This window comes from Peromyscus leucopus, chromosome 4, assembly GCF_004664715.2.
Source record: "Peromyscus leucopus breed LL Stock chromosome 4, UCI_PerLeu_2.1, whole genome shotgun sequence".
Lineage (NCBI taxonomy): Eukaryota > Metazoa > Chordata > Mammalia > Rodentia > Cricetidae > Peromyscus > Peromyscus leucopus.
Genome location: NC_051066.1, coordinates 9,586,019 through 9,597,840, shown reverse-complemented (window position 1 = coordinate 9,597,840; position 11,822 = coordinate 9,586,019). Strand labels below are relative to the sequence as shown.

The 11,822-nt window shown below is 54.6% G+C and overlaps 1 protein-coding gene across 4 annotated transcripts; it reads left to right on the top strand.

The window, feature by feature from the left end:
- The first annotated feature begins 821 nt into the window (after positions 1-821).
- Positions 822-11,562, top strand: Cercam (cerebral endothelial cell adhesion molecule). Of its 4 annotated transcripts, none has more exons than XM_037204614.1 (13): positions 822-897; positions 2,923-3,033; positions 3,180-3,297; positions 4,453-4,587; positions 4,687-4,891; positions 5,436-5,570; positions 5,863-5,939; positions 6,015-6,121; positions 7,757-7,889; positions 9,455-9,582; positions 9,737-9,940; positions 10,559-10,811; positions 11,075-11,562. In XM_037204614.1, the coding sequence occupies exons 2-12, from the start codon at positions 2,960-2,962 to the stop codon at positions 10,809-10,811; spliced, it is 1,569 nt and encodes a 522-aa protein (XP_037060509.1). In that variant the 5' UTR covers positions 822-897; positions 2,923-2,959; the 3' UTR covers positions 11,075-11,562. The 4 variants fall into 4 exon arrangements, with proteins under 4 accessions (XP_037060509.1, XP_037060506.1, XP_028739120.1 ...); XM_037204611.1 differs by lacking the exon at positions 822-897 and adding an exon at positions 1,282-1,541; XM_028883287.2 differs by lacking the exon at positions 822-897 and adding an exon at positions 1,283-1,541 and having other exon boundaries at positions 5,451-5,570.
- The last annotated feature ends 260 nt before the right edge of the window (positions 11,563-11,822 follow it).

Here is an 11,822-nt window from a genome sequence, read left to right as displayed (position 1 = left end):
TCCTCATTCAGGGGCTGGGGATGCCTCTGCCAGAGACTGCCAAGCAAGAGGGAAGACTCTGGCTTCCCTCCAGGATGTTTCCATGGGCCCTTCTCATTGCAGGACCATTGGCCTGGAAATAGCCCAACAGGAAGCTGTGACCAGAGCTAGGCTAGAGCCCCGGGGTTCAGCCTCCAGGATGCTGTTCATCCCCAGGTAAGACCTTTCTTTACTGAACCTACTCCTCCCATCCGTCAGTAGAGGTAGTGTGTGCCAGCCTAGTGTGCACCTACCCTTCCCTAATGTCCAGAAGAGACTGAAGGGGAACCCTGGCAAGCAGCCTGTTCAAGTGGAGGGAAGGGGAATACAGAGGCCTCTCTTCCAACCTGGCTCAGGCTCAGTGGAGAGAGAGTGGGGGTGGAGGGGGGAGGGAGGGAAGGAAGGGGAGGGAGGGAGGGAGGGGGAGTGCACGCTAAAGAGCTAGAGCACCTCAAATGCATTCATTCTCAAGGACCCCTCATGTTAGGTGTCATTAATCAGGTCTTACCTATGAAGATCAGGAGACTCGGGGAAAGTGACTGTCTGAGGCTGGTGACAGATACCCAGCTGGAAGTTCTGGAGCCCCTATCTCTCGCCCCCCCCCCCCCCCGAAAGGTTAGAGATTCCCTTTTACACCAACAGGCTCCTAAGACTCCCTCTGTCCTAGAGGAGGCTCTGTCTCCTATTTTGGAGTGGGGCTGGGTCATCATCAGGGGCTTTGTGGTGACCTCCAAGTCTATACGCCACATGAGTGGGCTTTGCTTTCTTTAAGGGCTGGAGCTTGGAAGGTGATGAGAGGACACTTAAGCGCCCAGATCAGCGGCACCCCGTGCCCGCCCCACCCGGGCTTGCTCTCCAGCCTGTCGTGTCATCTGGAGGGTATGTGGAGTTCCCGCCTGGAGCCGCCAGAGGGCGCCCCAGACGGCGCAGGGGTCGGGAGCCGGGGCTCCCTGCAAAGCCGGCAGCCTCGCGGGTCCACGGCTGAGGGTCAAGGAGCCGGGATTGCCGGGTGTCCGAATTCCAGGAGTGAGATGAATGTCCAGGGTGCGAGGGGCCCACCATGGCCCCCGGATCCTCCCTTCCTTGCCGTTGTCTTTTGAGGTCCACACAGAGAGGGCAGCCCCGGGGACGCGTCTGTGGCAGGTGTCTGACCGTGGACATCTAGGGCCCACGCTGAGAAGAGGATAGCTGAGCGTGCAGGAGCCCGCGAGGGGCACAGGGGCCCCACTGCACTGGCCACGCCCCGCAAAGACCCCGCCCCCATGCCCCGCCCGTCCCGCCCCCTCCCTGCCGCGGTGGGAGACCCGGGGGCCTCCACAACCTCCGAGTCCCGCCATGAGTGTTGCCTGGTTCCTACCTCTGCTGCTCCTGCTGGGGCCCCGGCTCCAGGCTGCGGGTGTCATGGAGTCAATGCTGCCCACGGTGGTCCTTGCTATCCTGGCCCGCAATGCCGAACACTCTCTGCCTCACTACCTGGGCGCACTGGAGCGCCTGGACTATCCCCGGGCCAGGCTGGCCCTCTGGTGAGAGATCTATGGGTGGGCACATCGGGGCATCAAGCCCCAGGATACAGAACAGCCTTTGACCGGGAGGCCTCATCGCTGCTGCCCAGACACCACCCGGGCAAGCTCCTCCCTCCCAGACATGCCCGCAGGGCCTCAAGCCCTTCAGCAGGGTCCCTAAGCCATCAAGGGGCAAGGGCAGACCTCTGAGGCCATGGGTCAGCCCAGGGACACCCAACCCTCCTTTGGGCCCTCTACTCGTCCCCGGCTTACCCTAGGTTTAAGTTAGACTGGTCCTTTCTGACCCAGCCCTTGGAGCTCGCATGCATCTCAGTGGGGACCTGTGGTCAGCTTGATTTGGAGTAGAACAGGCTGGAACCTCTGGAATCCCCAGGGGCCCAACGTGGCAAGGGTCAGTCAGACTGGAGGTTTCTAGGGAGCAGGTGGAGAGAGCCCTTAACTCCAGGCTGCATGCTGGGCAGGGCCGTCAGGCTGAGTGCCCTCTCCAGGAGTTCTGCCAGCCTCTCTGGTAGAGGGGCTGCTAGGATCTGACAGCTAAGGGCTGCGCGTGGGGGGTGGGGAATTGGTCGCTGGGTTCAGAGGCTACAGCAGTCTGTCTATAAAAGCCTAAACAGGGCGGAGCCCAAGCTGAGGCTAGAGATAAACTGCTCCTCACAGCACTCCAAAGTTGGGCTGGGGTGGAGCTGTGGCCTGGGGAGGCTGCCCACAGCCACCACAGTTTGGGAATTAGTTCCCACCCTTGTAGGACTTGACACGTAGTTAGCCTTCACTTCTGAGGAATTGGCTTAAAGGGGCAGCATCGCCTAAACTCTTGGCTAAGCTGTCCACCTCCATTATGAGAGCCCCTTCCCCAACAGAGGGAAAGCTGTGCTCCAAGGTAACAGAGCTCAGGCCGCCAGCACTTCTCAGGGGTGCTCAGAGCATGCTGTAGTCCTAATCACAGCTCAGGAGAGAGGAAGGCAGTGACTCTTTCATCTGATTCGGAGATGGAAAGGGCCTGGCTTGTGGTGCCATGAAGACGGAAGAAAATGAGGGGATGTAGCAGGTGTGATCCTTAAGGTCAAGTGCATCTTTCACAGTGTTACTCAGACTGAGGATGTGGCTCAGTGGTCAGGGCCTTGCTTGGCATGTACAAGTCTCTAGGTTCAATCCCCCAGTACAAAAGTTAGAAGGGAGGATGTGAAGCACATAGAGGGGAGGAACTTGTCTGAGATCACACAGCACCTCCTCCAGCATGTCCACTGTGTCATACTTCTCTTCCATTGCTCTCAAGACAGACCAGACTTGAGGGTGTCCAAAGGCACTTGAAAGTCAAGAGCACCTCGGGGGTCCAGCCCTTCTGTGGTTGTGGCCCCTCAGTCTTTCTATCCTGTGCTCACAGGTGTGCCACCGACCACAACGTGGACAACACCACAGAGATGCTACAGGAGTGGCTGGCTGCAGTGGGCCGTGACTATGCAGCCGTGGTCTGGAAGCCCGAGGAGGAGGCCAGGTGGTAACCGGAGGGCAAGGGTGCTGGAAGAGATGGAGAACAGTTGTTACCCAGTGTCACAGCCCCCAGAGCAGGGCTGTCCTCAGCCCTGCAGAGCAAGAGAGGTTCCTCCCTTAAGAGAACATCTTACCTCTTTCCGCCCTCAGGCCCTATCCAGATGAGCAGAGTCCCAAGCACTGGACCAAAGAAAGGCATCAGTATTTGATGGAGCTGAAGCAGGAAGCCCTGACCTTTGCCAGGGCCTGGGGAGCCGACTACATCCTGGTAAGGCAGCCTGGTCTGGGATTAGGTGGGAGGCATTGGTATTGGCCCCCAAAGTCTTGGTTATGACCAAACCACCAGGCTGGATCTTTTGAAGATTGATCCTAGACCCTGTATTTAAGCTCATACTAGATACCAGGCCTATCTCCTTGGACAGATCTTAGGTTATATGCTGGGCCTAGATTCTTGAGCTTTTGCCTAGAGTCTATTCTGAGCCTGGATCCCAGGACTAGAGCACAGAGTAGATTTTTTTTAATATTTATTTTTGTTTCATTTATCTATGTATCTATGTATCTATCAATCTATCTATATCTATCTATCTATCTATCTATCTATCTATCTATCTATCTATCTATCTATCTATCTACTTGTTTTTTTGGGACAGGGTTTCTCTGTATAGCTCTGGCTGTCCTAGAACTTGCTCTGTAGACCAGTCTGGCCTTGAATTCAGAGATCTGCCTGTCTCTGCCTCCCCAAATGCTGGGATTAAAGGCGTGTGCCACCACTGCCCCAGACTTATTTTTGTTTTATGAAAGTGGGTGTTTTACCTGCATGTATGTCTGTGCATCACATGCATGTGGTGTCCACAGAGGCCAGAAGAGGACATCAGATCTCCTGGAAATGGAGCTACCCTCAGTAGTGAGCCACTATACAGTTGATGGGTTTCAAACTCAGGTCCCCTGGGAGAGCCAGCGGTGCATTTAACCACTGAGTCACCTCCCCAGGTCCCTTAGAGTGGTTCTTTGGGTCAACCCTCTAAGCTAAGTCTCAGAGTAGATCCTCAGATCTGCTCCCTGCTCTGCTCCAAGCCAGCGTCTTAGAACAGCCTCTTGTCAGAAATGGACTGTGTTGGTTAGGACCCCTTCCCCTCCACACACTGTTTATTTGTATCCTGTGTATAGGTGTGCAAATGTGTGCACACCATGGTATGTGGATGTCAGGGGACAGCTTTGGGGACTTGGTTCCTTCCTTCTATCATGTGGGTTCCAGACTGCAGTCAGGTCGTCAGGCTTGGCAGCAAGTACCACTTCTCTGGTCCTGGTTAGATCTCTCTGTGGGTACATGTGCCCAGAGCCACTCTGAAGGAATCCCCACTCAGTGAGCTCTTCGGTCCTGAGGCTCAGACAGGATTCCTTGTGACATCTTCCTTCCCCAAAGTTCGCAGACACAGACAACATTCTCACCAACAACCAGACACTGCGGCTTCTCACAGAGCGGCATCTGCCAGTGGTGGCCCCCATGCTGGACTCCCAGACCTATTATTCCAACTTCTGGTGTGGGATCACTCCACAGGTGAGGCTGGGAGGATGGATTCAAAGCACAGAGCCTGAGGCTTCAGGACCTTTGGACCAGGACAGGCCTGGCTCCAGCCCAAAACATTCCCTCCTTCAGGGCTACTATCGCCGCACGGCTGAATACTTCCCTACCAAGAACCGCCAGCGCCAGGGCTGCTTCCGGGTCCCCATGGTCCACTCTACCTTCCTGGTGTCCTTGAAGACGGAGGAAACAGCCCGGCTTGCCTTCTACCCGCCTCATCCCAACTATACTTGGCCTTTTGATGACATCATCGTCTTCGCCTACGCCTGCCAGGCTGCTGGTGAGGACCAGGCCTCCTTGAGCATATTCCTTGGGGGCCCCAAGGCCTTTGTACCTGCTGGTCCCCTCCCCCCTCAAGATTTCTCTTAGTTCGAGGCCAGCCGAGGCTACATGGGTAGTTCCAGGTCAGCTAAGGCTACAAAGTGAGACCCCGTCTCAGTCTGCCTTCCCCCTACCAAAAACAGCCCCAACAAGGAAGAGCTGGGGATAAGATGAAGGCAGTGATGTTGGACACCCTGCTTGAGAAGGATCTGAACCCAGACTGGGGCGTAGCTAAGGGCTCTGACGATCTGGTGATGGGAAAACTTCACTGAGGGTCAGAGAGGGTTAGAGGTGTCTATTAAGTCCTCAAGCAAGCCACGTGTCCTTAGGGTGCTTATTGTTTTGTCCATGAGGTGCTAGAGAAGTCTTCAGTGTGTAGACAAATAAGACGGAAACTGCTGGAGATGTGGCCCAGTGCCCTCCTCACTGTGACAGAACAGTCCCAACAAGCCTTGGGTCACTGCAGTGTCTACTGAGAGGCTCACCCCAGCTCCCGCACTCAGGTAGCCTCTCTGCAGGGGTCTCAGTGCATGTGTGCAATGACCATCGTTACGGGTACATGAATGTGGCGGTGAAGGCCCACCAGGGGCTGGAAGAAGAGAAGGCCAACTTCATCCACCTGATTTTGGAAGCACTAGGTGAGGGCTGGGGTCCCCCGCCTTCCCACAATGCTCCTTTCCTAGGCATAGATTTAAGCATGTTTGGGTGCCAACCTTGTTCTGAACTTGTGTCACGGCATTGAGCAAGCCCTTCTCCCTGTGGTACCTCAGTCTCCTGATCTGTACAATGGGTAGGCGCTCAGGGAGCCTGTCCTGTTAGGTGTTCTGCTGGAGTGATAGGAATGGAGCTGGGGCCGGACTCCAGGGTGTCTGTGACCAGGAGCCAGGAGGACTCAGGCCTGCGGGTTGGGGGTGTTCTTTCCTTTTACAGTGGATGGGCCCCCCATGCTGGCCTCAGCTCATGTGTCTCGGCCCCTAAAGAAGCCCAACAAGATGGGATTTGATGAAGTAAGTCTCCAACGTGTGGGACTGGGGTGGGGTGTATGAGCAATCCTTCCCTAGGCTTACCTCTGCGTTCTTTAGGTCTTTGTCATCAGCCTGGCCCGCAGACCCCAGCGCCGGGCTCGGATGCTGAGCTCTCTCTGGGAGATGGAGATCTCTGCCCAAGTGGTAGATGCTGTGGACGGCAGGTGAGGCTCCCACGGAAGGGGTTCGGGGGCCATGAAACCCATCTGAGATCCTAGGAGTGGGCGAGCAGGCCAGTTGAATGAACTTCCTAAAGATCCAGGAAGCATCCACACAGGACCTGAGTCCTGCTGTCTCAGGAGTGCCAGCACAGGCCAACAGGATGAGACGAGATGTCCTCCCTCAGCCCACCCTAGGGAGGAGGAGGAGAGTGCAGTGCAGAGGACTCCAGGGCCTGGGTTGAGGGCTGCCACATACCAGTTGTATGACCTCTCACAAGCTGTCCCATCCCTCAGTCTCACAAAAGATACATAATCATGCTTGGTTCTTGTGGTCCTGATGGTCCAATGAGACACATAGGCAAGATCCAACACCTATAAAGTACTTCAAGGGGTAGATGACCTGAGGGATGTTCTCCATGCCAGAGTTAGGCCCCTGAGGAGCCACAGTGTGGAGTGTGCAAGAAGTGTGGCTGTGTTCCAGGGGGATCCAGAGGCCAAGCTACAACTGCTACCGGGGTCACATGGCCCCATATGCCAACCGCCATTTGCTTCAAACCTCCAGGTCCTTTTTGTACACACACACACACACACACACACACACACACACACACACACACACACGTTCTGTGTATATGTTTTGTTCTTATATATATGTGAGATATATATATATATATCACAATTTGACATAAATAATATGCTTTGACCATACTCCCCCATTATTCTTTTGGCATTTATTTTAGAAAATTTTCTTTTTTTCTATTTTAGAACATTTTCAAACTTATTTAGTTGTGTGTGTGTGTTTATGTGTCTGTGTCCATGTCTGTGTCCGTGTTTGTGTGTGTGTATGAGGGCACACACATGCCACAGTGTTCCTGTAGAGGCCAGAGGGCACGTTTTGGGAGTCATCCTCTCCTTCCACTGTGGGACCTGGGGATTTGAACTCACATTCTCAGGATTTTGGGTTGAACACTGTATCTCACTGAACCATCCCACTGGCCCTTGACTTGGTTTTTTGAGACAGGATCTCATGGAGCTAAGTTTGGTCCCGAACTTGCTGTATAAATGAGGATGACATTGAATTCCTGATCTTTCTGCCTCTACCTCCCAAGACCTGGAATCACACAGGTGCACCAGGAATTGCTTTGTTCTATCTGTCTACCTGCCTCCCCCCCCCCCACCTCCCTCTCAATACAGGATCTCACACAGCCCTGGCTGGCCTGGAACTCACTACGTAGACCAGGCTTGTCCTCAGATGCACAAAGATCTGCTTGCCTCTGCTTCCCAAGTGCTTGGATTTCAGGCCTGCACTGTGATACCTGGCTGGCCTGTAGCATGTGTCTGTCCTTTACTGGGCCTTGGTGCAGAAAATCTCTAACAGGTTGTCCACTCATCCCGGGGAGCCTCTGCCTACACAGATTCCATAAGTCCATTCTGCTGAGGCTTCCTGAAGGAGGCTAGAGTTCTAACTAAGGCTAGAGGCTAAGCCCAGTCCGTGACAGCTCCAGGCCGCACGAAGGAGTTACAAGCTGGGTCCTCCTTTAACCAGGTTCCCGTGTGATCCTCTCCAACACATACAGACGAGGGCCCTCTGGACAGACTGGTTGGCACTCGTCACCCACTTATGCTTGTGTCTCCTAGGACACTCAACAGCAGTATCCTTAAGCGCCTGGGTGTGGACCTGCTCCCTGGCTACCAGGACCCCTACTCGGGGCGCACACTGACCAAGGGTGAGGTGGGCTGTTTCCTCAGCCACTACTCCATCTGGGAAGAGGTGAGGATACATACCTGCCCTCTGGACCGTGCCCGTCAGGGACAGCAGAGACTGGCTGTCTTAGTCACGGCTGTGGGAGTGGCTGAGTGAAAAATCCATCCAAACAGAAGGTTCACTAAACCAACCGTGTGGTCAGCACTTCCCTGGCACCCCTGAGAGGTGGGTGACCTTGTTTATTCTATTGTCTCTGTTGAGCACTGGCCGATCCTTGAAAGGAGTTCTTCTCTGGTAACACAGGGGACAAGGAAACTGTCTGTCTCCTCCCTACAAGAGAGAGATTCTGTGGGTGGGGAGATGGCTCAGTGGTAAAGTACTTGCTGGGGAAACAGGGAGACCAGAACACAGATTTCAGTACCCGCGAAATGCTGGGTACAGCAGGGCACGTCTGTAACCCCAGTGCTGGGGGACAGATCCTGTGGGTTTGCCTGGCAAACCAATCTAGAGAAAATGGAAAGTTCCAAGTTTGGTGAGTGACCCTGCCTCAAAAAAATGAGGTGGGTGTTACCTTTAATCCCAGTACTCGGGAGGTAGAGGCAGGTGGATCTCTGTGAGTTCTAGGCCAGCCTGGTCTACAGAGTGAGTTTTAGGACAGCCAAGGCTACAGAGAGAAACCCTGTCTCAAAATTTAAAAAAAATTAAAAAAAAAAAAATGTGGCATTGACCCCGGCCTCCAAATGTTAAGCATATGACCACACATAAAAGAAAGGAAACAACCTGGGGCTCTTGAGGGTGACAGAAATCGGAAGAGGGACCAAGGCTGCATTTTGTGGGAGAGGTGCAGGTGGTTCTGTCAGTCTGCCTTGCCTTGGGGGCAGCGAGGGCAGAGAGGAGAGCCTTCCAGGCGGAAGAAAATGGGCAAATTCCTCCAGGAGAGGTGTGTCAGGAGGCCCTGGAGCTTGGTGCATGCTGGGCGGGCGCTTGACTTCAGTCCTGGCTGGGGCAACAGTGTGAGACCTGGAGGGCACTGGGCCCCTAAGGGCGCCCCCTCCAGGAGACAGTGTGCATGGATCTCGTTTTCCTTTTCTTCAGTTGCCAAGGAGTGTGTGCGTGCTCATGTGCGATCCTGTTTCTGTTTACCATCTGTGAGCAAACTGAGGGGGTGACTCAGTTGGCCCTTTATCCAGCCGGTTTCACATTCTTCCTGCATTTTCCATAGTTACAGGAAGTAGCTTTTCTTGGTGATTTTAGGGGTTGGAATCTCTCACACCCCCTACCCACCCCAGCTTCAGATGACAGAGCAAGAGCCTGTGCTTCTTTGAGGCTGGGCACTGGCTCCTGGGAGAGCGTAGTATTGAGTAAACGTAGCAAAAGTCGTGTTTGTCACCGTGATTCTCTCTGTAAGAGAGACTGGGGTGTGGGAACTCGACAGCCTTGAATGCCAGAGCAAGATGGATTTCAGTCCCCAGGCAGTGGGAGGCCCAGCAGGTTTTGGGATAGTTCCATGATATGGCCAGGACTTGGTATGTGGTACTTAGCCAAGAAGAGTCTGCTGGCCTGGGTCTAGGTAGGCAGGAACAGGGCAGCTCCAATCTGCAGAGTTCTCTCCTCCATCATGTGTGCCACAGGTGGCTGTCAGGGGCCTGGCCAGGGTTGTGGTGTTTGAGGATGACGTACGCTTTGAGGACAACTTCCGGAGGCGGCTGGAACGGCTGATGGAGGATGTGGTGACTCAGAAGCTGTCGTGGGACTTGATGTAGGCAGCCTGCCTCTCAGGAGCAAGGGGGAGAGAATATACGCTGGGATCCTAGCTAGCACTTTCTGCATAGCCTGGCCTGAGCAGAACAGTGGACGGGCCAGGATGCGCCAGGCTCTCTGGTGACTCCTGTCATCCTTGGTGTCATTTGCAGCTACCTTGGCCGGAAGCAGGTGAACCCTGAGGAGGAGGTGGCTGTGGAGGGTCTGCCTGGTCTGGTGGTGGCCGGATACTCCTATTGGACACTAGCATACACCTTGAGTCTGGCAGGTGCCCGCAAACTGTTAGCCTCTCAGCCTCTGCGACGCATGCTACCTGTGGATGAGTTCCTGCCTGTCATGTTTGATCAGCACCCAAAGTGAGACCTGGGTGGGGCAGGCCAGGGCAGGGTCATCCTAGTCATGGGTCCACTGCAAAAAAAAAAAAAAATGTTATTAGGCAGCCCGAGAGAGGGAGATGGTCAAGGTTCACCCACGTGGCTTCGGTCACTCAAGAGTTGCCCAGGTGTCAGGCTCAGCTAGATGTGAACACTGTGTTGTCCATTTCCATGTGGGTTTTACTTTTAGATTTATTTTGAATTTTGAACTATGTATATCTGTGTGTGGATATGTGCGTGTGAATGCAGGTGTCCAAGGAGGCCAGAAGAGGGCGTCAGATCCCCCTATAGCTGGACTTACAGGCAGTAGAGAGCCACTTGATAGGGTGCTGGAACCCTGTATAAGCAGTGAGTGCTGTTAAAGGCTGAGCCATTTCTCCAGCCCCTGTCCGTGTGGTTCTCAATCATATGACTCAGCACAATTCCTGTACTGAGCCTCTGTCCTCATCATGGGATATTAAAAGTACCACTTCTCAAGTAGCTATGAGGACTAGTGGGCAGGGCAGAGGTCTGCAGGCAGCCAGGGCCCCAGCTCTGGATTAGCATCCCAGAGTCTAGAAGTTGTTTCAGTCTACCTAAGCTTTCTCCTCTCACGCACAGTGACCAGTACAAGGCACACTTCTGGCCTCGGGACCTCCAAGCCTTCTCAGCCCGGCCTCTGCTTGCCTCCCCCACCCACTATGCGGGAGATGCTGAATGGCTCAGTGACACAGAGACATCTTCCCCCTGGGATGATGACAGCGGCCGCCTCGTTAGCTGGACTGGCTCTCAAAAGACACTTCGTGGCCCCCACCTGCACCTGGCTGGCAGCAGTAGATATAGCCCCCATCCTCACCCCAGGGATGAGCTCTAGGTGAGGCTGGGCCTGGAAGAGGACCAGTCCACGGCCTGGGCTTTCTCCCCTGGGGCATAACTGCGCCTCAGATCTCTCCACCCTCTCAGCTCCCTCCCTTTCTTCCCCCTCCTGTCCCCTCCCCCCACCCCGTCTCTTGAGCTCTTCCTCTCTGATTTATCTAGTTTTATCTCCATCCTGTCTTTGTGTCTGTCTCTCTCCACAGCTGCTGGGGTTTGTGTCTGACTCTAGCTCTTTCCTTTTCTCTCTTCCTGCCCCCTCAGCCTCAGGCCCATGAGGTTCGAGTGGGACCGAGCAAGAAGAACAGAGAGGGCGATGGACCAGAGCGGCAGAACCAGCAGAAGCCTGGCTGTTATCTTGGGCTCGGCCCTTCGTCCACCCTCTGGACCCTTCCCAGGTTGGGAGAGCCACTCAACGACAGAGTCCATTCCCCGAATGTCACAAAGTGACAAGACAAGACTCTTGATTCTGCATGCAGATTTAGAGCCCAGTGGGCTCAGGAACAAGGGAGGCCTCAGCCTTCAGGTTTCCAGCTGGCCAGACCTCAGAATCCTGCCCTCTCTGAGGACTCAACTGCTGGGGCTACCTTGCCTCCATCTACCTCCACCTCAGCCCCCTCCCTGGCTTCCCATCTGGGGCTCACTAGCACCCTCTTCCCCTGCTAGCAGGAAGGTGAGAGGCACACCTTGTGCTCTGCACACAGTAGGCCTTCAATAAAAGTCCTCTGCATTAGCATTTCATACTTCACTAACAGCTGAGCCTCTTTGTATCTCACCCGGCCTGGGCAGGAGACCCTCTGAGTTAGGGACCGAGAGAGAGGGCAGAGGAGGAAGACTCAGGACGGCAGGCGCCTGCTTCCGCCTCCCCTTTGGCAGATGGAGAGTGTAGCTGCTGAGTAGAATGGCCACTCATGTCGCCCTGAGCCTTGGCTCATCAGGTTGGGCCTGGTCAAGGTCACCTTCACGCCTGACGTTTGGATTTCTGCTCTGGGACTGCAATCCTCATTTCTAT

What these genes read in the sequence shown, in the direction of transcription:
- Cercam (XM_037204611.1), top strand. Translation starts at nt 1,354, where the DNA reads ATGAGTGTTGCCTGGTTCCTACCTCTGCTGCTCCTGCTGGGGCCCCGG. An exon ending in CGGGCCAGGCTGGCCCTCTG is followed by an intron (nt 1,542 to 2,922) that starts GTGAGAGATCTA and finishes CTGTGCTCACAG; the next exon opens with GTGTGCCACCGACCACAACG. An exon ending in CCTGATTTTGGAAGCACTAG is followed by an intron (nt 5,571 to 5,862) that starts GTGAGGGCTGGG and finishes TTCCTTTTACAG; the next exon opens with TGGATGGGCCCCCCATGCTG.